General features: G+C 42.7%; 2 protein-coding genes across 3 annotated transcripts in view; one reads left to right on the forward strand and one right to left on the reverse strand.

Annotated features, from left to right (window-relative positions):
* Nucleotides 1–14,830, reverse strand: part of frrs1b (ferric-chelate reductase 1b) — a 45,781-nt gene extending 30,951 nt beyond the window's left edge. The window contains exon 1 of the mRNA XM_036935208.1: nucleotides 14,718–14,830. Coding sequence (XP_036791103.1) covers nucleotides 14,718–14,765 — 48 coding nt within the window. The 5' untranslated portion in view covers nucleotides 14,766–14,830. The remainder of the gene's footprint in view (nucleotides 1–14,717) is intronic.
* LOC110535501 (glycogen debranching enzyme) lies at nucleotides 29–25,655 on the forward strand. 2 transcript variants are annotated; one of them, XM_021620533.2, is made up of 31 exons: nucleotides 29–244; nucleotides 1,204–1,414; nucleotides 1,969–2,138; nucleotides 2,705–2,908; nucleotides 5,317–5,498; nucleotides 5,652–5,763; nucleotides 5,984–6,110; nucleotides 7,024–7,367; nucleotides 8,088–8,275; nucleotides 10,188–10,311; nucleotides 11,434–11,597; nucleotides 12,468–12,569; nucleotides 12,767–12,922; nucleotides 13,282–13,432; nucleotides 13,635–13,759; nucleotides 14,081–14,193; nucleotides 14,381–14,515; nucleotides 14,736–14,866; nucleotides 15,090–15,226; nucleotides 15,570–15,703; nucleotides 15,895–16,070; nucleotides 16,278–16,380; nucleotides 16,598–16,823; nucleotides 17,130–17,241; nucleotides 17,353–17,488; nucleotides 17,655–17,767; nucleotides 17,981–18,192; nucleotides 18,563–18,660; nucleotides 19,495–19,582; nucleotides 23,646–23,779; nucleotides 24,962–25,655. In XM_021620533.2, the coding sequence occupies exons 1-31, from the start codon at nucleotides 163–165 to the stop codon at nucleotides 25,077–25,079; spliced, it is 4,608 nt and encodes a 1,535-aa protein (XP_021476208.1). In that variant the 5' UTR covers nucleotides 29–162; the 3' UTR covers nucleotides 25,080–25,655. The 2 variants fall into 2 exon arrangements, with proteins under 2 accessions (XP_021476208.1, XP_021476207.1); XM_021620532.2 differs by lacking the exon at nucleotides 10,188–10,311 and adding an exon at nucleotides 10,836–10,959.

The following is a 25,655-nucleotide window of genomic DNA, read 5'->3' on the forward strand; positions in this document are numbered from 1 at the left end:
GCCTAATGAATTTACGTTGTGCTGCAGGATAGCGTGTTCTTTCACACGGTGGCGTTATCTCTCATGACTTCGGTCTCTCCCCCTATTGAAGTGAGTGTCATGTAGGAATCTGGGGGCACCGCTTCCTGCTTGAAAAGGACACCCTAAAAAAGGAACGTCAAAATGGTTCGAAGCAGACAGACCAGAGTACTGTTCCTGAATGACATGGAGCGACTAGAGAGGACTCTGTTCCGACTAGAGCAAGGTATGTAGGCAATGGCCATTCAAATCCTGGGCAACTTCACATTTGCACTTGCGAATAATACAAACAAAAACTACTGGGTATAATTTGTGGAACGTTCCAACAGCAATCTGTTCCAAAAACTTCGTAAAGTACAAGGATGCCAACAAACAACGCATACAAAGTAGCATGACCAATTCACCTCGCTAACTAGCTGCAGAATAGGTATCGACTAACCACGTAGTTTATTCTTAACGTTTTAATTAACGTGGTGAGTGAAAAAGATAATTAAACTGCCCACTGCAGTATCTTATTCTGCCGCTATACAACTTTGTATGCGTTGTTTGTTGGCAACCTTGTTATTTACGAAGTTTTTGGAACAGACACCACCCCCCCCCCCAGCGAATTATAGGCTATTTGAAGTTTGTCATTATTAGACAATTTTTTTTTTTTGTATGGTGCTATCTTGCTTGTATTTTACCCCCAGGATGGATATTATTCCTGCTGTTGAAAATATAGACATTGAAATGCACATTTAGTTAATGGGGGAGTGGTAGGCTAGGCATGGGCTGAACATTGCTATGCATTTGACACTTGAGTGAAGTAGCCTATCTTGAAATATTCTAGTGAAAAGTTTGCAGCTATAAATAGCAAGGTAAAAGGCCTTGTGTTCTCTGTGGCTTAGCTGTACTGTTTCTACTGTTTGGCAAGATCAATTGCTTGGGCGGGCATCACTTCAGACATTGGATTTGTTTTTAAACTGAGTTTTAATGCACATTTGATTGGCAGGACACCATAACAGCTGCCTATGTGTTATCCAAGTTTACATTTTCCCATTAGGACATTATTAGTTCCAGTCATTGTCCAGGGTGAACCTTTCTGATTTCACTGTAGACTCCAGCAGTGCTTTTAGCACATATCCTGCTTGTGTATTACTTGTTATTATGTAATGATAATGACATACTATTATTATGTACCATCAGGCTTTGAGCTCCAGTTCCGGTTGGGGCCCACTCTGCAGGGGAGGCATGTGCAGGTCCACACTAACTACCCTGCGGAGGGAGAGAAGTTTGACCGGCTTAAGTTCTGGCCTCTGAACTGGATAAACCCAACGGGGAGAGACGATGACTCGGACAAGTACTGCAAACTGGACCTGCAGGTGGCAGGGTCCTACCAGTATTACTTTTGTGCTGGGTAAGAAAGCACTGTTTCTTGTTCAGAAGGAGTGTACACACATCTAGTTATTTGCAGGGTACAAGATAGATTCCCGTTCACTGTTCTGTGTGCAGTACTTTCACATTGAATCAAAATGTACTAGATATGTGGTGGTGGTAAGCCAGCACTGTTTATGCACTGTTCTTTTTGATTTCTGACATCTAATCATGATGTGTTTGATTGAAAACAAGACATAAGAGTCACAATGTAAACTGGTGAATCACAGTTAAATCCCTGTCTGTGACACCAGTCTCCGAGAGTGTCTCAGGGGGAGTGAGATATGCAAAAAACGTATTTCCATTTCACGCCTCACACTTGTACAGGTTACCCACTTGCACATGCAGTGAAACAGGACTATATAAGCACCCTATAACCCTAATAATAATTCTAATAATAAATATTATTATTTAACAAACCTACAGGTGATTTTGGGGCTCAACCTCAATAGTCAACCCTTTTATCCCATACACGTTATGCTGTTGATTGATCTCGTTGCCTGTTGTATTGCCTGATGTGGTCTGTGTGATTCCCAGGACTGAAGAGAAGACTGGTAGTGGCTACATAGTGGTGGACCCAGTGCTGCGTGTGGGTGCTGATAACCATGTCCTACCCCTGGACTGTATTGCCATTCAGACATACCTGGCCAAGTGCCTGGGGCCTCTGGACGAATGGCAGGACAGGCTCAGGGTTGCCAAGGAGACCGGTGAGGGGCAGAATGGGATACCATAATCAGCTGGCCAACAATCAGAAGCATGGCTATTGTCTTCGTCAATATAAATGGGTTTTTCTCCTGCTCGGGTTACGTGGTCAGGAAAAATTCCTGTCCTTACTCATAAGTGTCACACTGTCACATATTTAATTTGGTTTAAATTGCTGAAGTAAATAATTATTTCTGAAAGCACAGCAATTGTTTTTGCTTGTTCTTAATCATGTGCCTGCAGTTCAAAAGTACAGATACTAACAAATACAGAGTTCATCTTTATTGGTTCATCGTATAGATTGTGCTGTACAAAGAGTTGTGGTTTGGGGGATAATCACACAGTGGTTGAGATCTGTTTGGTTATACTGGTGGGCATTGACCCATTCTAATATCTGCGAAAAATATTTGCAGTGTTTGCCGTTTCTTAGTATCTGTCTGTCCAGACACGCATTGGGTTCATTGCAAAACATGTAACGTACCTATAGCATAATTGTTACTGTGCGTTCATAGATTCACATTTCTCATTCATAATATATTTTTATCTAAACTCTCTCTCTCTCTCTCCATAGGTTATAACATGATCCACTTCACCCCGCTGCAGAAGTTAGGGATGTCTCGCTCCTGCTATTCTCTGGCCGACCAACTGGAGCTCAACCCAGAGTTCTCTACTGAAGGGAAGAACTACACCTGGATGGATGTGGGCAACCTGGTGGAGAAACTGAAGAAAGAGTGGAACATGGTCTGCATCACTGACGTGGTCTACAACCATACAGGTATTGTTTTAGTGTAAAGTGCACTACTATAGTCCCTGGTCAAAAGTCATGAACTATTAAAGGAATAGGGCATCATTTGGTGCACTCTACACATGAGCATCGGCTCACACTCTCTCGACACTGTAGGATGAATGCATTCCCATTTTGTGAATGGTGGTGTGGTAGGCTATGTAACATACCGCTTGGATATGTAACATACCTATCCATGCTGCCATTTATAGAGACAGGGGATCTCATCTCTAAGCTCTTCAGAAGATAATGTTTCATGAAGAGTTATGACTGTGACCTTCTGGGTACTATTCCCAAGCCACAGGGAAGGCTTGCAGGACTGACTGATAGTAAAATATTGGTTAGCAAAGTCTCTTCTCAGATAACCTGGGTTTGATATAATATATAACTTTGCAGAGGTGATATGTAGTAGCTCCCTTTTTAAAATAGCCTTAATACTCTTCATAATCTTCAGGACAGCAAGTGGCTTTAGTGTCCAGGATGTTCAGATCTTTGAAAAGGACAAGTGCATACTTCACAAGTTTAGAATCCAACACAAAACATATGCTTGTAAATCTTTCATAGTCATGGTGTGAACCCATCATAAAATGCAATGGGGTAAATATCAAGAGCTCAATACCTGACTGAAAATGTCCCATGTTTCTTACCCCCAATCCCTTTCAAATATACCAAATACAGTGTGTTATTTTTTGGGGGTGTTTAACCCCCTTTTTTCTCCTCAATTTCAATCTTGCCTCATCGCTGCAACTCCCCAGCGGGTTCAGGAGGCGAAGGTCAAGTCATGCGTCCTTGGAAACATGACTCGCCAAACCGCGGTTCTTAACACCCGCCTGCTTACCCCGGAAGGCAGCCTCACCAATGTGTTCAGAGGAAACGCCTTTCAACTGATGACTGAGGTCAGCCTGCAGGTGCCTGGCCTGCCACAAGAACGCGATGAGCCTAGTAAAGCCCACCCTGCCAAACCCTCCCCTAACCCGGACAACGCTGGGACAATTGTGCGCCTCCCTATGGGACTCCCGATCACAGCTGGTTGTGATACAACCCGGGATCGAACCCCACTCAGGAGGCCCAATACAGGGTGTTTTTATACAGCAAAACAAACAATGTTACCCAAGAGTCCAGCTTAAAAGGAAATGCATGTATATTTATCAAAATTGTATCATGAATATATTGCAGGGTCATGGTGACTCATGCCCTTCTAGTAGTCTAAAGGTTATGACAGAGAAACTGGTGCCAGGTTGTAGTGGACTTTGGCATCCACTCAAGTATGGTCAGCAGGACTACTGCCAATGCATTAGCCAGTATGCGAGGAGAGATTTGCAACCTTTACATCACGTGTTAATGGACAGAGGAAGATGGTATGTGAACAGCAGGTTATCCTATATCCTTACTAGAAGTACACAATGAAAATACTGATTTAATAAACATGTTTGACTTCTTGTCACCAAATCAATGGTGGTAACCATTGTGATAACACTAACAGTACAAATTAATAGAACAATCATGTGTTGGATGTCCATAGCAACGGTGAAAGTTGAAGCACTTAGTCATAAATTGAAACATAATCATGTCACAGAGAGCGCACAGTCAAACAACCACATTTATTACAATCCACTATTAGGCAAAAATGTAATCAGAAGCTCAGCTTCACACATTGTGCTGCAGACATGGGGGAGCCATGGTTATCTTTCCACCCCTATCATAAGCACCAATAACTAATGAAGGTGTGAACATGGTGTGGCAGTGTGGCAACATTTTAAACCCCCCTCACTCAGTTGCCTTTGAAGACACAGGATGCATCCCAAATGGCATCATATTCCCTATTCCCTGCACTATCTTCTGGTCAAAAGTTGTGTACTATATAGGAGATGGGGTGCCATTTGGGACACAGGCAGTGTCATGGAGTGATTGGCTGGTTCATTGCAAAGGGGAATACTTCAATCTGACCTTCAATGTGAAGAGGCTAAATGCTGACCGAGGAAACTGAGACCATGATGCAAGAGCCACAGCTGCCTCTGCAATGTTTGTCCTATGTAAAGGGCAACGGTGTTAGGGTGCACTGCACAACTCCTACCCCTTTAGTGTTTTTAAGTTTATTGATCTCTGGTACTTAAGTACGACCCGCAAATGACCATTGTTGAATGTGTTCCAAATATGTCTTACTCCATGACATTGGAGAGAATTCCCTACTGGGGTTGGATCCATTCTTCCTCTGTCATTTTTAACAACTTACCTTCTTTCCCTCCTAGCTGTGAGTAAGTTGTTGTGGCTGCACCTACTGGGCACACACTGGTTGAATCAACGTTGTTTCTGCGTCATTTCAATGAAGTGACGTCTGTGCCCAGTGGGTATGGCTACAACCTAGTAACAGTTAGTAACAGCCCCCTCTCTCTCCCTAGCTGCTAACAGTAGGTGGTTATGTCTACACCCTGAGTGTGGCTATAATCTGGTGAACTCGCCTCACCTGAAGCCAGCCTGGGTGCTGGACAGGGCTCTGTGGCACCTCACCTGTGACATCGCAGACGGGAAGTACAGTGGCCATGGTGTTCCTGCTCACATCGAGAATGAACACCAACTCCACGTGAGTTGGTTGGGTTACCCTTCTGTTTTGTACTGTATTGAAATAGGAAAATTGTCAATCCAATTAATGAAGAGATATTTTGAGTAACCCTACTTTCAACCCAAGTGTCCCTCTTAGGACAAAGTTGGATTGATTGATTGCCTCCTCTTGTAGATGCTGCGAGGTGTCCTGTGGGATGAGATCTACCCCAGGACCAAGCTGTGGGAGTTCTACCAGGTGAACGTGGAGAAGGCTGTGGAACAGTTCAGGAAGCTGCTTCAGGCAGGTAAGGGCTACCAACCACTCAGGACTTGTATTTCAGTGTCATTACATTGAATTATGTTGAATGGGATGAATGGTGAATGATGTTTTTAATATCTCTTTTGAGCCAAGTTATTTGTGTTCCAGATATTGTGCTTCCACTGTTGAAGTAGCAATCAGCTCGCACTAAACATCTGGTGCACTAATCTTCTTCAGTATTTTTGTGTTTGATGTTTTCTACCCAGGAGGCAAAGCAGTGAGATTAGAGAATGAGGATAAGAAGCGTCTGAGGATCCTCCCGGACCCCCATTGTCGACGCTTCGGTAACACCGTGGACATGACCTCAGCCTTGGAGACCTTCATACCCAATGGGTGGGTTCGCTTTAGGATACACCATTACAGAGAGCACATAGGGCTAACATTAATTATATGCATGTCAATCTCTCCTGGTCCAAAGTGGAGGAGCGATTAACTTCACTACTACTTGTATTTGTGGGAGGTATTGACATTTTGATTGCACCAAGCTGTCTGTTTGAACTACTGGCACACAGCTCGGACAACCATACATACCCCACAAGACATGCAACCAGAGGTCTCTTCAGTCCCCATGTCCAGAACAGACTATGAGAGGCTCACAGTACTACATAGAGCCATGACTACATGGAACTCTATTCCACATCAAGTAACTCATGCAAGCAGTAAAATTTGATTTAAAAATAGACCTTAGGGAACAGCAACTGTGAAGCAACACAAACATAGACACATGTATACGAACACACGATACTATACGCACATGTACACATGGATTTTGTGTAGTAGATAAATAGTAGTAGAGTAAAGGCCCGAGTTCACACACTTAATGTTGTGAAATCTGTTATGAATGTACTGTAATGTATAACTGTACCACAGGAAGACTAGCTGATGCCTTGGCAGGAACTGATGGGGATCTATAATAAATACAGCAGCAGACCTGCTCATAGAGTCACTGCTATGCCGATCACCTTTCTTGTAGCGTATTCTACCTTCTATAAGACAATTACTATGCTTGTTAACCCATCTTTGCATCCGCTAAGACACTTTGCAAGGGTGCTTTAAACCCATTTGAGATAAACAGGAATTCTTTGAAGCAATGATCCCGATTTATCTTAAGATGGGATTTGCTTTGTCACCACTGTTGGGTCTACAAATACTTCTGTGCCACTCATATAGTTACATATTGCTACACCCGGCATAACATCTGCTAAATATGTGGATGTGACCAATAAAATTCGATTTTGATTTCCAGCAATGAGCCCTCATCCATCCAAGAGTGTTGTAACTGGTTGAGGAACAGACTGGAGGAGTTGAATGTGGAGAGCTATAAGGAGATGCACTACCATGAGGAACAGGCCACCAACTGCATTGTGGGAAATGTAGTGTACGAACGCCTTGCAGACCACGGGCCTAAGTTGGGACCTATTACCAGGAACCATCCAGTGGTGTGTGGATATTTCACCTTCCCGTTTGAGGACAACTTGACCTTTGACCAGGAAATGCAGCTGATGAGCCAGACAGACAAAGCGTGTCACTTCCTGGCCCACAACGGCTGGGTGATGTCAGACGACCCCCTGAGGAACTTTGCAGAGCCAGGTCAGCTGATAGAACAGAACTAACTATTTCTACAGACCGGTCGAGTTAAACAGATAGAACATGCTCAGTATTCACATACTTGTCTTTGAAAAGTTTGTAATTGTGCGCCGGCCTATGGGACTCCCAGTCACGACCCATCGTGACTCAGCCTGGATTCGAACCAGGGTGCTTGTAGTGACGTCTCTATGACTGAGATAGAGATGGCCTTAGACCGCTGCGCCACGCGGGCACTACATGTTTTCACACCCCCTGTGTATTTACTGACCACTTGTCATGAAAATATGTAGTGCCCGAGTGGCGCAGCGGTCTAAGGCCGTCTCTATCTCAGTCATAGAGACGTCACTACAAGCACCCTGGTTCGAATCCAGGCTGAGTCACGATGGGTCGTGACTGGGAGTCCCATAGGCCGGCGCACAATTGGCCCAGCGTCGTCCGGGTTTGGCTGGTGTAGGCCGTCATTGTAAATAAGAATTTGTTCTTAACTGACTTGCCTACAATCCTAATGTACCATAAATCAAATGTTTTTATTTCACCTTTATAGGTGAAATAAAAACATTTGATTTATGGTACATTAGGATTGTTATATCCATCCTATGCCAGATGATAATGTACTTTTCCTTGAGAAATGTGACTATTTTCTAATATAAGGTTTAGATATCATTGATTTCAACCCAACTAGTGTGATGGTGTGCAACTCCCCTGTGTCCTCCCTGTCTCTAGGCTCTAACGTGTACCTGAGGAGGGAGCTGATCTGCTGGGGAGACAGTGTGAAGCTGCGTTACGGTGAGAAACCAGCGGACTGTCCCTACCTGTGGGCCCACATGAAGAAGTATACAGAGATCACAGCCCAACACTTTGCGGGCGTGCGCTTGGACAACTGTCACTCCACTCCTCTACATGTGGCCGAGGTACAGTATGCTGATCTGACTGTAGGTGCATCATTCATAGCTACATATCCTGGTGAATATTTTCAGTGATACACTTAGGGTGCGTTCGTAAATTCACTTTGGCTATCTACTCCGATTTCAGAGCACTCTCATCTGAGAGTGCGAGAGCGCAGAATAACTGATGAATTTACGAACACGCAACACCCTCTGAATATGACCGGTGTCAGTAAACGTTGGCAATTTCTTTTTTACATTGTATACATCTGTGAGCTTGTGTGGCCTACCACTTCGCGGCTGAGCCGTTGTTGCTCCTAGACTTTCCACTTAACAATAACAGCACTTACAGTTGACCGGGGCAGCTCTAGCAGGGCTGAAATTTGACGAACTGACTCGTTGGAAAGGTGGCATCCTATGACGGTGCCACATTGGAAGTCATAATAAGTCATAGTACGCTGAGCACGTGATAACTATAAAGCTCCACTCCACATTTCATTCTAAATGTCTACTGCTTGCTTTATCAAATTTTTCAACTAGGCTATAAAAATAATGTTGCATTCTATCTGTGCTGGCTTTTGCTGGCTACCTGAGACATTAAACAAATAGGTAGGAGGACATTCAGCCTACATTAATAAATTGCTGACTTTTGTGGTTTTTATTCGACACTTGCAAAAAACAAAAAAATAATTACGTCATTATGTCCAGCTGTTTTTACTGATGCGAGATAGTTAAATGGAAATGCACCCTAGCAGGAAATTGTTGCATCTGTACTCAACAAAAATATCAATGCAACATGTAAAGTGTTGGTCCCATGTTTCATGAGCTGTTGCCGAAGAATAGAATGTGCCTTTCTCTAACATAAGCCGCCTCCAACGTCGTTTTAGAGAATTTAGCAGTACATCCAACCAGCCTCACAACCGCAGACAACGTGTATCCACGCTAGTCCAGGACCTCCACATCTGTCTTCTTCACCTGCTTGATTGTCTGAGACCAGCCCTTTTGTGGGGAAAAACACTTCCAGGCCCATGGCTGCACCCCTACCCAGTCATGTGAAATCCATAAATTAGGGTCTAATAAATGGATTTAAATTGACTGATTTCCTTAGATGAACTGTAAATCAGTGAACTTGTTGCATATTGCCTTTTTATATTTTTGTTCAGAATATTTTCTAACTTTCTAATGTAGAGGGGAAAAAAACACTGGACAAATTCATGGAAACATACAGTAGCTACTATTCTTGGGCTCCCGAGTGGAGCAGTGGTCTAAGGCACTGCATCTCAGTGCAAGAGGCATCACTACAGTCCCTGGTTCGATTCTAGGCCCACAATTGGCCCAGTGTCGTCCGGGTTTGGCCGGAGTAGTCCATCATTGTACATTCTAATTTGTTCTTAACTGACATGCCTAGTTAAATAAAGGTTTTTTAAAAAATGATCTTATTTTTATTGCTCGGGGAACAACTTTCTGAAGATATTTAAAAGTTTTCTAGATTCAAAATTGGGTTCCCCTAGTCTCAGAATGTGAGATTCTATTGGCTGTTCCTGCCCTTGTGCATTCATAAAGTATTCAGACCCCTTGACTTTTTCCACATCTTGTTACGTTACAGCCTTTTTCTAATATGGATTAAATGTAATTTCTTCATCAGTCTACACACAATATCCCATAAGGACAAAGTGAAAAAACAGTTTTTATTTTTTTATTTTGCAAATGTGTATATATCTATAAAATAAAACGGCAATACTTTATTTACATGGGTATTCAGAATGTTAAAATAGCTAGTGTCAAATAAATATGTACGTAGTATTCAACAAAACAATTGAACCCCATGTAGCCCTTAATGTTATTATGTAGGGAATTATGACACATCATCATGCATATTAAGGCTTTATGAATGCTACATGTCACCACTCTAAGTGAAGTTTTACCTTGTGCTCTGTAGGCGATGCTGGCAACAGCCAGGGGGGTCAGACCTAACCTCTATGTGATAGCTGAACTCTTTACGGGCAGCGAGCTGATTGACAATGTGTTTGTAAACCGCCTGGGGATTACCAGTCTGGTCAGAGGTACTGCTTCTGCCTTATCGTACTGTAGGACTGTGGGAACTGGACTGATGCATTCTGACTGAGCATGATGCTAAATGTTGGTTCTTTCTTTCTTTCTCTTTCTTTCTTTCAATAATCTTATTCCCCTCTTCTGCCACGGGCTTACTTTGAATCTGATATTTTCATCATACTTATCCTGATCAAATTCTCCTTCATTAATATATATCTTTACTACCTTTCCCAACACCACTCTCTCCTCCTTTCCCTCTATTAACATTTTGTTGCATGGTAATTGACACTTTGCATGTCTCCCCCCCACCCCCTGTGTGAGATGTTTTCATATTTTCCCTCTTTCTTGCCTAGCCTGTCCCCCTTCACATCTCTCCACCTCTCTTGTCTCATATCTAATCTCACTTTCTAAATCCCCTTCTTTCCTCTGTTCCTCCTATCTTTTTTCATCTCTGTCTGATCTCCCCCCCACATGCCTTTCTTGCATTGCATGCCCTGGCTTTGGCCTGTGGTGTGGGTGGCTGTGCTGTGTGTAGTACATGTTGGAGAGAGCTCGCGAGCTGAAGCCTGACCTGTATGTGGTGGCTGAGCTGTTCACGGGCAGCGAGGAGCTGGACAATGTCTTTGTCACTAGACTGGCCATTACCTCCCTCATCAGAGGTAAGAGCCTGGGTAATGCACAAATGGCACTTAATCTATAGCCTGTCTGCCAGTCTATTTGTGCAGTCTCGCCAACTCCTTGACAATGAGCAATGGAGTTGACGATCACAAACAGATCTGAGACCAGTCTACACATTTGATAGAAATAGAAAAATACATGTTTACTGTTTTCTGTTTTGCTTCAACATGTGGCATGGATATGTGTTAGTGAAGTTGGCTATTGGCTTTGTTCATGGTATGAAATACCTTTTTTCTAAAATATTGATACACTGGAAACTGAATGAATCTGCAATTGATCGCCTCTTGGCTAAAAAAGGACCGTTGGTGGTAATATTTGAAGTTAACTGAATTCATTCACTATTTAAATCAGCCTGGGTTATTTGTTTTCTTATAAATGACTGCAATGACCATATTGGCTATAACCATTTGCCTGTTCTACAATAACAATATAATCTGTCTCTCTGTCTTCCTCAGAGGCTATGAGTGCAGGGGACAGTCATGAGGAGGGCAGGCTGGTCTACAGGTTTGGTGGAGAGCCTGTGGGCTCTTTCGTCCAGCCCAGCCTCAGACCTCTGGTGCCCTCTATCGCCCATGCCATGTTCCTGGATGTTACTCATGACAACGAGTGCCCTGTCCAGGTAGTTTGCAGTATGTAGCTGGGGTTACCCATGACAAGTCCCCTATTCAGGTAGTGTACAGTATGTTGTTACCCATGACAATGAGTGTCCTAATTAGGTAGTATACAATATGTCACTGGAATTTGTCAACATCCGTATTTATACCGAATTAAAATATAAACACAACATGTAAAGGGTTTGTTTCAGGAACTGACTTAAAATATAAATTTTTTTCCATAAGCACAAAAAGCTTATTTCTCTCAGATTTTGGGCACAAATTTGTTTACATCTCTGTTAGTTAGAATTTCTCCTTTGCCAAGATAATCCATCCACCTGACAGGTGTGGCATATCAAGAAGCTGAATAAACATGATCATTACACAGGTGCACCTTGTGCTGGGGACAAAAGGCCACTCTAAAATGTGCAGTTTCATTACACAACACAATGCCACAGATGTCTCAAGTTTTGAGGAATTGTCATGCTGGCTGCAGGAATGTCCACCAGAGATGTTGCCAGATAATTGAATGTTGAGTAAAGTCTTTGCAGATGAGCAGGGACCCTGAGCATTTTTCGTTTGGTGTTTTTCAGAGTCAATAGAAAGGCCTCTTTAGTGTCCTAAGTCTTCATAACTGTGACCTTAATTGCCTACTGTCTGTAAGCTGTTAGTGTCTTAACGACCGCTCCACAGGTGCATGTTCATTAATTGTTTATGGCTCATTGAAGATGAAGATCTGTGAAGTTATTTGGATTTTTACTAATTATCTTTGAAAGACAGGGTCCTGAAAATGGGACGTTTCTTTTTTTTGCTGAGTTTGTAGTAGTGTTATTGTTGATCGATGTTGTGACTGTTTGTTGGTGTTATTTATTTACTATTCCTCTTCTGTGTTGTAGATTCGCTCTGTGTACGACTCCCTCCCGAGCTCTGCTATCGTCTCCATGGCCAGTTGTGCTACAGGCAGTACTAGAGGATATGACGAGCTGGTCCCTCACCAGGTATGAATAAGGGCCATGATTATCAAAAGTGTGTGTGTTTGTGAGCGTGTTGTAAAGTGAGTTCACTTCAAAGACAAAACTGTAAGCTAAAATCTCTTCTATATTTATCTCGTCTATATTGAAACTGCTGACAATGTATGAAACGGACAGTGTTTAGTTCTACGTTTGATTCCAACTTCCTGTGTGTTCTTGTGCAGATCTCTGTTGTGAAGGAGGAGCGCTTCTATCCAAAGTGGAACTCGGAGGCCAAGCCCTCCTCTGCAGGGGAGGTGAACTCCCAGAGTGGTATCATCGCTGGGAAACTGGCACTCAACAAGTTGCACCAGGAACTGGCCTCTAAGGGCTTCTCGCAGGTTAGAGGGACTTCTAAGATCCACTCTGAGACATGCACTGGGCACATAGCCATGGGTACGGATGGGCAGCCAGCAAATGTCTTTTGACTGTTTTCCCAGATCCAGATTTAGCCTAAACCTGGACTATAAAGCATGCTCAATACAGAATCTTGATGGAAAGTGCTTTCTAGTCCAGGACCAGGCTTATTGAAAATGGCCATCCAGAAACTGGACATGGGGAACTAAACTGAATTGCTCAGCAAGGGACTTAACCTGAGAGAAGCGGAAACACTTTTGAGGGAATATTGAATTGTAGAGTTGCAGAGTAAGTGCTTCTACTGAAGAACACAACAAAGAAGCGTGTGTGTGTGTGTTTGCAGGTCTATGTGGACCAGGTGGATGAGGACATAGTGGCAGTAACCAGACATTGTCCCAGCACACACCAGTCTGTGGTAGCTGTGTGTCACACTGCCTTCAGGAACCCCAAGACCTATCAATATAGACAGGAGGTTCCCCCCATGTGCATCCCAGGTACAGTACCCCAGTTTCCCTCAATCCTACTCCTGTAGAGCCACAGCCAACAGAACAAAAGCCAGAACTACTGTGGCTCTCCAGGAGCCAGATTGAGTATCACCGCAGTAGGCTATCTATCACTAATCATCTTGATATCACTTCCTTTTGTAGTTTCCATGAAAACCCAGATCAGGTCAGTGTCGACTGTGTTCTCCTGCAGGTAAAATAGAGGAGGTGGTACTGGAGGCCAGGACCGTGGAGAGGATAGCTGGGTCGTACCAGAAAGACCGGAAGAGCATCAACGGTCTCCCTGATCACACATTAGAGATCAGAGAACACATCCAGGTAACACGAGAATAGCACCATGGAATTACTACTTTACACCCTGGTTTAGAATACTAGTTGCAAGCTTATCCCTCTAGTCTATCATTCCTTTCTTTTGAAAGAAGTGGGCCAGGATTTGCTCAGGTCGCAGAGTTGGCAATGTTTGTTTTCTTGTTGAATGGTTATGGTAGTCTCATACACACTTGGTAAATTACAGAGTGTAGTGTAGCACAAAACAGGTTTTGTTCTCAGGTCTCTTCAGTCTAACCACCTGTATATGAATTCTACTTAATTTGAAAGACACTGATGGTGTGAACACTTTCTACTCCAACTGTCTTGCAGCTACATGACAGCAAGATTGTGAAACAGGATGATGTCATGTGTAAGGGCCGCAGTGAATTTGTCCAGGAGATTGAATTCGAACACCTCAGCCCTGGTAGTGTGATAGTGTTCAGGTAAGAATACACTGTCCTATTGAGGTCATTTCACGTGCTGTATATATCAAGTGTCTAGGAGTTGGAGTCTCCCCCGTGTCCATACCATATGCATTTATGATCGGAAAAACCAAAACTGATCCTAAATCGGCACTCCTACTCTTGAGTCATGCCTTACGAGTCTGTAACCCGTGGTCTTTGTCCCCAGGGTGAGTCTGGACCCCAGGTCCCAGGAGCTGGTGGGGGTTCTGAGGAGACACCTGGTCCAGTTCAGTGACCATTACAAGACGGGCAGTATGCCTGACAACAACGCCCCAGCCATACTCACTACTCCACTGGCAGCGTACGTATATTCTAGATAATTCTTTCACTTGGTAAATTGATGGTTACTTTTGTAAGGAATCTCAGCCCATATCTCTGCTAATATCTGACCCATGCATTTGCAACATAAGACATGTTAACTAATTAAGCAACTGCTGTAAGACTTTTTCATAGGCTGTCTTCCACTGGTAAATGTTAATCCAGCCTACATTTAATCTTCCTACCTGTCTGCTCCCTCCCAGTATTATGTCCAAGGTGACCCTGGCGGACATGAACGTGTTGCTGTTCCGTTGTGACGCTGAAGAGCAGGAGGACGGTGGAGGCTGCTACAACATCCCTTCCTGGATGAGTCTCAAGTACGGAGGCCTGCAAGGTACAAAACGGGGGGGGAGGGGCTTTCAGGAAAATCATGACTCCTACTGCATGCATATTGCAGTGTTAACCGTTTTGTGCCGGGAACCGTAAAACTATGATCTTCCATTTACCAGTCAGGACCGCCAAGCTACCCTTCCTCCTTTTCGGGACTAATTACATTGAAATGGATATGTATGATGAGTTTGTTTGTCAGATGGAGTAACCTCTTTTGACACTCACAGGTCTGATGTCAGTGATGGGGGACATTCGTCCCAAAAACGACCTGGGACACCCCTTCTGTGACAACCTGAGACGGGGCGATTGGATGATCGACTACGTCAGCAACCGGCTGGTCATCAAGGGAGGAGCACTGGGCGAGGTAAGACATGACGAACCTCACCATGGTGGCATCCCAAATGGCACTCTGTTCCCTATGTAGTGCACCTCTCAAAAGTAGTGCACTACTGTTCATAGAGAGTAGGCTGCTATTTGGCACCCAGATCTGGTCAAGATGATGTCTATTCCTTTGAGTCCACTCAAATGTTTTTGAGAGCCATGGTGATTCTTCAATTGGAACTTTACAGATCCTTACCAAGCCTTACCACTCATACACTCAGCATCATTGTTGTATTGCATTGATTATGTCTATTTAGCCTGCTAACTGGCCATAGACACACACAGCTTTGCCGTTTTAATTAATATGTCTCTTGATGTCCCTTCAGGTAGGCAAGTGGTTCCAGGCCATGTTTACCTATCTGAAGCGGATCCCTCGCTACCTGGTGCCATGCTACTTCGACTCCATCATTGTTGGGGCTTATACCACCGCCTTGGATATTGTGTTCAATAAAATGTCAAAGTAGGTTGAATAACAACCAGCTATTCCTATTCATAAATGAAATAGAAACATCTGAATTTGTAGTACTTAAAAATAAAAAACAATTGTACAAAAATAATTCTGTTCTGAATGAAAGGTGAAACTTGAAATCATTCCTCAAACTTCTAAATTCAGCTTGTCATCTCTGTGTGTTTGTCCTCTGGTTCTCTAAGCTTCATCCAGACCGGTTCCACCCTGGTGAAGCAGTTAGCTCTGGGCTCAGTACAGATGTGTGGAGTGGGCCTGCACCCCGCCCTTCCCCCCCTGGCACCCACCCTGCTTGACGTGCCCTACCGTCTCAATGGCGTTACCAACGAGAAAGAGCAGTGCTGTGTGTCACTGGCTGCAGGTAAGGCATTTCATTCAATTCAATACAACTTTATTCTGGGCAATCCCTACTGGGGACCAGCCAATCAGTCTATACACTTACAGATACATCCACACACTTTAGCTCCCTCTCTCTTTTTCTTTCTCTCTCTCTCTCTTTCTCTCGCTCTCACTCTCTGTCTCTGTGTGTGTTACTGGTTGGCTAATGGTTGTCTGTCTGATGTCACAGGTCTTCCTCATTTTGCGACTGGGATGGTCCGTTGCTGGGGCCGGGACACTTTCATGGCACTGCGAGGTCTGATGCTGGTGACAGGAAGACACCTGGAGGCCAGGTACGTGTCACATTCTCCAGTAAAACATCGGTGTCCTATCTGATGAATGGGTATATATTTCAATTAAAGTATGATTTTTTTAAAAGTAACAAACTCCAGTACACCTGTGGTCTTGGATGCTGCCAAACAATTGAATGGATTTCACACCAGTGTTTTGTTTGCCCTTCATCAGAGTTATAAAGATGAATCCTTTAATTTCTGTCACTGTTTTCCATAGAAACATAATCCTGGCGTTCGCTGGCACCCTGAGGTATGGCCTGATCCCCAACCTGCTGGGACAGGGGACTGGCGCCCGCTATAACTGCCGTGACGCAGTATGGTGGTGGCTGCAGTGCATCCAGGACTACTGCAACATGGTGCCTGACGGAGTCAACATCCTCATGTGCCCTGTGTCAAGGATGTATCCCACCAATGTGTCCCAGCCACAGCCCGCTGGAGCCTGGGTGGGTTCACACAAACACAAACACACACACACTCTACAGCCCGCCAGCGCATGAGTAAGGGGCATGGTGGTCTCGCTTCGTCACCGCAAGACTTTAAGTCTGGCTCATGAGACTAGGGCATGTCTGGGGTCAAACAGCTTGGTTATAGCAGCCTATTGATATGTCATACTCTGTGTAGATCTGACGATGCAGTCCAAAAAAATGTGCTTATTGTTAAAGTTCAAACAAGCACTTTTAGACAGGACCATTTAGTCATTCCTTAATGTCTGCCCATGTTAAATTGTATCTGTGATGTTAACTCTGCAGATCCAGCCCCTGTATGATGTCATTCATGAGGCGATGACGCGTCATATGCAGGGGACGGAGTTCAGGGAGAGGAACGCTGGACCACAGATAGATCGCAACATGACCGATGAAGGCAAGATAAACACGCGCGCACACACACATTACACACACATGCAAATCTAGAGGCGTGGTTGATCAGCTATTTACGTGTTTTATCATACCGATTTTTGTCTTTCCCTACCAGGGTTTAATGTTGAGGCCAAGGTGAATGAAGATACTGGGTTTGTCTATGGAGGAAATCGCTTCAACTGCGGGACATGGATGGACAAGATGGGAGAGAGTGACAAGGCTCATAACAAAGGAATCCCAGCTACACCTAGGTACTGTTTTCCTCTCCTTTGGTAAAGAGTTGCTTGTCTTCACTCAGTCTAGGACAAGCCTACATATCCATAGTACTCTATTGTAGTATGTGCAGTGCTTGTTCTTTTCCCCTTGAGTTAAGTGTTTTCACAAGGGTGTGCATGTTTGTGTCTGTGTGTCTTCCAGGGATGGCTCTGCAGTGGAGATAGTGGGTCTCTGTAAGTCCACAGTGCGCTGGTTAGTGGACCTTCATACGCACGGCTTCTTCCCTTACGCAACCCTCACCATCCTTAGTGATGGTACGTTCTGGAATAAACCCAAATCTTCATGTTTTTCCCAGCTTTCTCACATTCTCAAATGTTAAAAAATTAGACCATTATGACAATTGGGATACTACTACATAGTAATTTCAGATGTTGAAATTTGTATTTTAAACAATAACCTCACTAAAATTGTAAAATTGCTGTTTTTTTTTAGCCATAGTGAAGCTAGACATATCTGTTCTCTTCTAGGTCGTAACATCTCTGTGTCCTATGAAGAGTGGAACAGAAAGATCCAGGAGAACTTTGAGAAGATGTTTTACGTGTCTCACAACCTTCAGGACCCCAATGAGAAACACCCAGACCTGGTGCACAAGAGAGGCATCTACAAGGACAGCTATGGGGCCTCCAGTCCCTGGTGTGACTACCAGCTCAGGCCCAACTTTGCTATCACCATGGTGGTGGTAAGCACGGCTCCTTTTAACTGCCTCATTGGCCTTGTAACTAATGTCCTAGCGTCCTGTCCAAGGAATGGACAACATCAAACTGCCTCATGCTAAAGAAACGGGAAGATAGGCCCCTACTATATGGGCCGATCTGGCACTGATGAGGCTTACCTACTTACCTCATCGGTGTTGTAAAGACTAGGCTAGTCAGTGCTCTGGTTAACACTAACCCTCTCAATGTGGGTGTACTGAGGTTACCAATGTATTTGTGCTGAACATTATTTGAGTCTTGCAAACCCAATTTACAAAGATGTATCACTTGTACAAGTTGTCGTCTTAGGTCAAGTATCTCAGCTCTGTGTGTACCTTCTCTCTCTGTGTTCTCCAGGCTCCAGAGCTGTTCACAGTGGAAAGGGCCTGGGAGGCACTAGAGATGGCAGAGAAGAAGCTGCTCGGCCCCCTGGGAATGAAGACGTTAGATCCAGAGTGAGTGGGATGCTTCATCCATACCCTCATTTACAGTAACACATTCACTCTGTTGCTTTATTTAGACAGCTCAGAACTGCAGAGAGGGTAGAGGACAGATCAAGAAGATCAACAGTTACGAAATTGGTGGCGTATCAGGAATTCGCTACAAAGTAGTCTTGGAGACCTACTAGACTAGACCAATGGTGTATACAAACCCTGGATTTCTGATGCTATGTATTGGCCAATGAGAGGCTTTGAAGCCACCGGCCACCGCATTGGTACTCCTCACAAGAAGCAGTCCTCCGTAGGAACGAATGGTATTCTATAGTATTCCAATTCATTATTTAATGGACAAATTGACAGGTATTTAGGAATATATTTATTGTAGTGGGGACATGCAGTAACGGTAGTACTCTCAAAAAATACACCTTTTTAAGGTAAATGTTATATTTATAATATGTTCAGTTCACATAATATAATTTAAAAGTATTTATTAAGTTGTCTGTAATATATTTAGCAAAAATGAATGTAGACATTAGTAAATGCATTTTTATAGCTTCTCAACTCTTTTTTTTACAATGGTGGAAGATTAGAAAAATGGGTGTGCAGGGCTTCAAAACAGCGCCCCCTGTCCGTCATGTAGGGTTTACACACATTAGACTAGACCAGGCTTTCCCAAACTCTGTGTAGTGTTAGGGCAAAAACCATAACGTGCACGTCTTGTGGTCCCGAGGACTGAGTTTGGGAAAAGCTGGACTAGACCCAGTTCTGGCACCACAGTCATTCTTTATCTCATTCCTGTCCTCCTTGTCCCACAGTTAACATTTTCTCTCTTTCTTTCCCCTCATAAAGTGACATGAAGTACTGTGGTGTCTACGATAATGCTCTGGATAGTGAGAATTTCAATGTTGCTAAGGGCTTCAACTACCATCAAGGACCTGTAAGTACATTTATTGCAGCCCACATAAACATTAGTCAGTAGACAGGAACTTAATGGTGATTGTATGGTACCACACTAGGGTTCGTGTTCCCATGTGGGGTCACCTGATTTGAAAATGAGGTCGCCAGAGAAACTTGGTTCATAGAACCGCGGTTACGTGAGTAACCTCTAACATCTGCTAAATGCTGTTGTGGCAAACAGAATGGTTTCTGTTTTCTTCCAACAAATGTAGCTCTAACTTTTGAACGGTTGAAGCTATATGCTGTCATGACCACAATCCTGAAAGCTTAGACTCTCATGAATATGGACGTTCTGTATTCCTCCACGATCCTCAGAAGCCAAGCAGGACTCGTTAGAAGAGTGGACAGGACCAGGCACCAAATCAAACTGGGCAAAAAAGAACATTGAAAGCAATGATGACAGGGATTGACATTAAGGTCTGAAAGGCACTTGCCCATCATGCAAGACAATAGTATGTTGGGATTTCCAAAAAAATTATGATCACTTGCCCGAAAATGAAAATTAGACATGGGCGCCATGACCAGTGGAAGCAAAAATAGCCCCATAGCATCAAATATCCAACATATTTTTTACAGTATATATTCTGCATATGCTTCTGTTTTTCAACACCAAACCCACCACTGTGTGGCCAAAGAGCTCTATTTTCATGTCATCTGACCATAGCACCGGTTCCAATCCAAGTGCCAATGCCGTTTATCAAACTCCAGGCGGCGCTATGGTCAGATGACATGAAGAAAAAAAGCTCTTTGGATACACACACACGAGTTGTGTGTTTGGCGTCTCAAAAAGGAAGCATATACAGAAAAGTACCTCAAACCTACAGTAAAATATGGTGGTGCATCATTGATGTTATGGGGCTATTTTGCTTCCACTTGTCCTGTGGCCCTTGTTAAAGTCAACAGCATCATGAGGGTGCTGGAGTATTAAACTATATTTTTGTTAGACTTTGTTTTACTACTTGTTAAAGAAAATCTCTTTCTCTGAGCAATTGTATTAGTATGACATAATATAAGGGGGAACCAAGAAGATCAGTACTGTAATTATTTGTATTTTGGTTGTCAGTTAAATAATTCTCACTGCATGCTGACTGCCATGAATTCCATAAATTATCTGTCGATGTGGAGGAACCACAAAGATCAGTTTTTAGGCTACTAGAATGATTTATTAATACAAAAAACTCAATCACCTGCCGAATGGTGCAACCTCAGAGCAGGCTTAATTTATGTGACTGCTCAGTTCACTTGCTTCAGGCAATGGGTCAACCCTTAATGTCAATACCTGGATGTTCTTTTCTACACAGAAAGTCATCAGGTCGACACTGTAAAGTGATGTTTTCAACTAAAATTATGGAAGCGGGGTACAGAAGAAATGTTTCCCTATTGAAACCAGTTCAGCCAAGCCTGAATTCAAGCGATAATGACACAAAGTAAAAACTAAAAAGGTTTTGTATTGTAACTGGATTATAGCTCCTGTCTAAATGTTGTGAATTATATATATTCATGTCATAGTCACCAGTAAACTCTAACTCCAAAAGTTACTTCAACCAATGAATGCTAACAATGGCTAGCTATTCTACCAGTCTGTTTTAATGAGTGTTAGCATGCTAATAGCACACCATGTACACAAAAATGTATATTTTTAAGGGGTATGCAGTAGGTACAGTGCCTTGCGAAAGTATTCGGCCCCCTTGAACTTTGCGACCTTTTGCCACATTTCAGGCTTCAAACATAAAGATATAAAACTGTATTTTTTTGTGAAGAATCAACAAGTGGGACACAATCATGAAGTGGAACGACATTTATTGGATATTTCAAACAAATCAAAAACTGAAAAATTGGGCGTGCAAAATTATTCAGCCCCCTAAGTTAATACTTTGTAGCGCCACCTTTTGCTGCGATTACAGCTGTAAGTCGCTTGGGGTATGTCTCTATCAGTTGTGCACATCGAGAGACTGATTTGTTTTCCCATTCCTCCTTGCAAAACAGCTCGAGCTCAGTGAGGTTGGATGGAGAGCATTTGTGAACAGCAGTTTTCAGTTCTTTCCACAGATTCTCGATTGGATTCAGGTCTGGACTTTGACTTGGCCATTCTAACACCTGGATATGTTTATTTTTTAACCTTTCCATTGTAGATTTTGCTTTATGTTTTGGATCATTGTCTTGTTGGAAGACAAATCTCCGTCCCAGTCTCAGGTCTTTTGCAGACTCCATCTGGTTTTCTTCCAGAATGGTCCTGTATTTGGCTCCATCCATCTTCCCATCAATTTTAACCATCTTCCCTGTCCCTGCTGAAGAAAAGCAGGCCCAAACCATGATACTGCCACCACCATGTTTGACAGTGGGGATGGTGTGTTCAGGGTGATGAGCTGTGTTGCTTTTACGCCAAACATAACGTTTTGCATTGTTGCCAAAAAGTTCAATTTTGGTTTCATCTGACCAGAACACCTTCTTCCACATGTTTGGTGTGTCTCCCAGGTGGCTTGTGGCAAACTTTAAACAGCACTTTTTATGGATATCTTTAAGAAATGGCTTTCTTCTTGCCACTCTTCCATAAAGGCCAGATTTGTGCAATATACGACTGATTGTTGTCCTGTGGACAGAGTCTCCCACCTCAGCTGTAGATCTCTGCAGTTCATCCAGAGTGATCATGGGCCTCTTGGCTGCATCTCTGATCAGTCTTCTCCTTGTATGAGCTGAAAGTTTAGAGGGACGGCCAGGTCTTGGTAGATTTGCAGTGGTATTACTCCTTCCATTTCAATATTATCGCTTACACAGTGCTCCTTGGGATGTTTAAAGCTTGGGAAGTCTTTTTGTATCCAAATCCGGCTTTAAACTTCTTCACAACAGTATCTCGGACCTGCCTGGTGTGTTCCTTGTTCTTCATGATGCTCTCTGCGCTTTTGACGGACCTCTGAGACTATCACAGTGCAGGTGCATTTATACGGAGACTTGATTACACACAGGTGGATTGTATTTATCATCATTAGTCATTTAGGTCAACATTGGATCATTCAGAGATCCTCACTGAACTTCTGGAGCGAGTTTGCTGCACTGAAAGTAAAGGGGCTGAATAATTTTGCACGCCCAATTTTTCAGTTTTTGATTTGTTAAAAAAGTTTGAAATATCCAATAAATGTCGTTCCACTTCATGATTTTGTCCCACTTGTTGTTGATTCTTCACAAAAAAATACAGTTTTATATCTTTATGTTTGAAGCCTGAAATGTGGCAAAAGGTCGCAAAGTTCAAGGGGGCCGAATACTTTCGCAAGGCACTGTAGATAACGATATCACCAGAGTATGTTGTATCAGACATTTCAAATAAAATGTCAAACTAATGAGAAAACAGTCATGGTATTTCATTTTAAGAGAATTAACTAGATTTAGCAAGGCAATGTTGGGGCTAATTTGAATGGGCTCCAACAGCAGATTTAGGGGATCCCAGTACCACCCACGTGACTGCAGTGAAACATCACTCTGTGGGGGGTCCTAAACAACTATTGCCTGATGATCTTTTGAATTTCACAATAGAAACCTATTGGGAAATTCAAAAGATCATCAGGCAATAGTTGTTTAGGAGCCCCCACAGAGTGATGTTTCACTGCAGTCACGTGGGTGGTACTGGGATGCATTTTATCCACTTCAAGCTGTACTTACTTCAGATTAAGATTCTTTCAACGTAATCTGACTGATTTGTAATACTGTCAAGGCCCCAAATAAAAAAGTTACATTGGCTGCTGATTGCATCACTGTTTTTGCATGGTGCGGTCGTGCTTTTTTTAAAATATCACTAATATTTTTATATAAAAAAAATGTTTTTACATTTCACCTTTTTATTTAACTAGGCAAGTCCGTTAAGAACAAATTCTTATTTACAATGACGGCCTACACCGGCCAAACCCGGACAACGCTGGGCAAATTATGCACCACCCTATGGGACTCCCAATCCCGGCCGGTTGTGATACAGCCTGGATGGGGCCACGGGCCAATAAAGTTTGGTAGCCCCTGCACTATGGTAACTGTAAATGTGTGTTTCCCTCTCTTAGGAGTGGCTCTGGCCAGTCGGCTATTTCCTACGAGCCAAACTGTACTTTGCCAAGAAGATGGGGCCAGATATATATGACAAGACTGTGTACCTGGTGAAGAATGTCCTCTCTAGGCATAACATCCACTTCGAGAGGTAAGACACAAGCACAAAGACTTGTTAGGTGACTTCAAATGCTATAATGTTCTCAATTGTTTTAACAACAATTCAGGTGAAAGGTACCCTCTTGAGGATACTGAGACGCTAGCGTCTCAAGTGGCCAATTGCCTGGGGAAATGCAGAGCGCCAGATTCAAATACAATTCTATAACATTCAAACTTTCATTAAATCACACATGCAAGATACTCAATTAAAGCTACACTCATTGTGAATCCAGCCAACATGTCAGATTTTAAAAATGCTTTTCGGCGAAAGCAAATTATCTGATAGCATGCACCCATCAACCAGTAGTAAACAAAAGAACTAGCGTAGCAGGCGCTGCACAAAACGCTGAAATAAAATATAAAACATGCATTACCTTTGACCAGCTTCTTTGGTACTCCAATATGTCCCATAAACATCACAATTGGTCCTTTTTTTTCGATTAATTCCGTCCATGTATACCCAAAATGTCCATTTATAAAGCAAGTTTGATCCAGAAAAAAACTGCTTGCCAAAACACAACATCACTACAAAACATTTCAAAAGTTGCCTATAAACTTTGCCAAAATATTTCAAACTACTTTTGTAATACAACTTTAGGATAATAATCGATCAAATTGTAGACGGGGCAATCTGTATTCAATAGAGCAAGTAAACAAACCATGCACCTTTTTTCATCCTGCGTAACTTTCAACAGTGTAAGGTTGTTCCAGGATGTGCTTCTTCTTCGTTGCACCAATGATTAACTTCAACCCAATTCCAAAGACTGGTGACATCCTGTGGAAGTTGTAGGAACTGTAAAATGGACGCTATCAAATATCCCTTGGCAAAGACATCTGAGGGAACGGTCAGGCAAAAAAAAAAAAAAAAAACTCTGAACAGTTTTTCCTCTGGGTTTTGCCTGCTACATAAGTTCTGTTATAGTCACAGACATGATTGAAACAGTTTTAGAAACTTCAGAGTGTTTTCTATCCACACCTACTAATCATATGCATTTAATATATTCCTGGCATGAGTAGCAGGAAGTTAAAATTGTGCACGCTATTTATCCTATTTATGAAAATGCTGCCCCCTATCCTTAAGAAGGTGTACATTACTTTGTTTTATTGTTTCACTCAATTTATGTGATTGATTATAATTGTCACATAATCAGTATTGTCTTTTATCACCCACCAGATCGTCTTGGAAGGGTCTACCTGAGCTGACTAATGAGAATGGCCAGTACTGTCCCTTCAGCTGTGAGACTCAGGCCTGGTCTATCGCCACCATACTGGAGGTGCTGCATGATCTGTAGATGGAGAATATATTATTTTCTTTTGCAGTTTTCAAAAATGTTTCCTTTATGCAATATTTTCGTGAAGCCCTTTTAACCATTATCACATACCGTAGCTAGAACCATGTGGCTATCTCTACAAAACTGCCTTAAACAACAAACCCCTAAACCTCTTTGTTACATGTTGATATCCATGTCAATGTATGCTTTCATAAATGTGGCTTGCATGTTCATTGTAGTCAATACATATTTAATTGCTTTAAAATCGGTTAGACTATTCAATACATTCAGAAGTACTTTTTTCTTAATTCTGCATTCTCATCGCTGCAGGGATGAATTGTCCCTTCTTCCCATTCTAAATGCTGTCTCATAATATATATATTATATATATATATATATATATATATTATTATTTTGTCCTTGTGACTGATGAGACGTTGAACTGTGAATCAGAAATATGAATCAGATCCACCACAAGAATATGCATCACATGCTACACCACCATAATAAAAAATGTATTTAAAAAAAATCACATTTGTGTTCCAGTCCAAACTTGTGTGGATAACACCAGTAGAAATAAATCATGAAGTAATCCTC

Source organism: Oncorhynchus mykiss, chromosome 11 (genome assembly GCF_013265735.2).
Source record: "Oncorhynchus mykiss isolate Arlee chromosome 11, USDA_OmykA_1.1, whole genome shotgun sequence".
Lineage (NCBI taxonomy): Eukaryota > Metazoa > Chordata > Actinopteri > Salmoniformes > Salmonidae > Oncorhynchus > Oncorhynchus mykiss.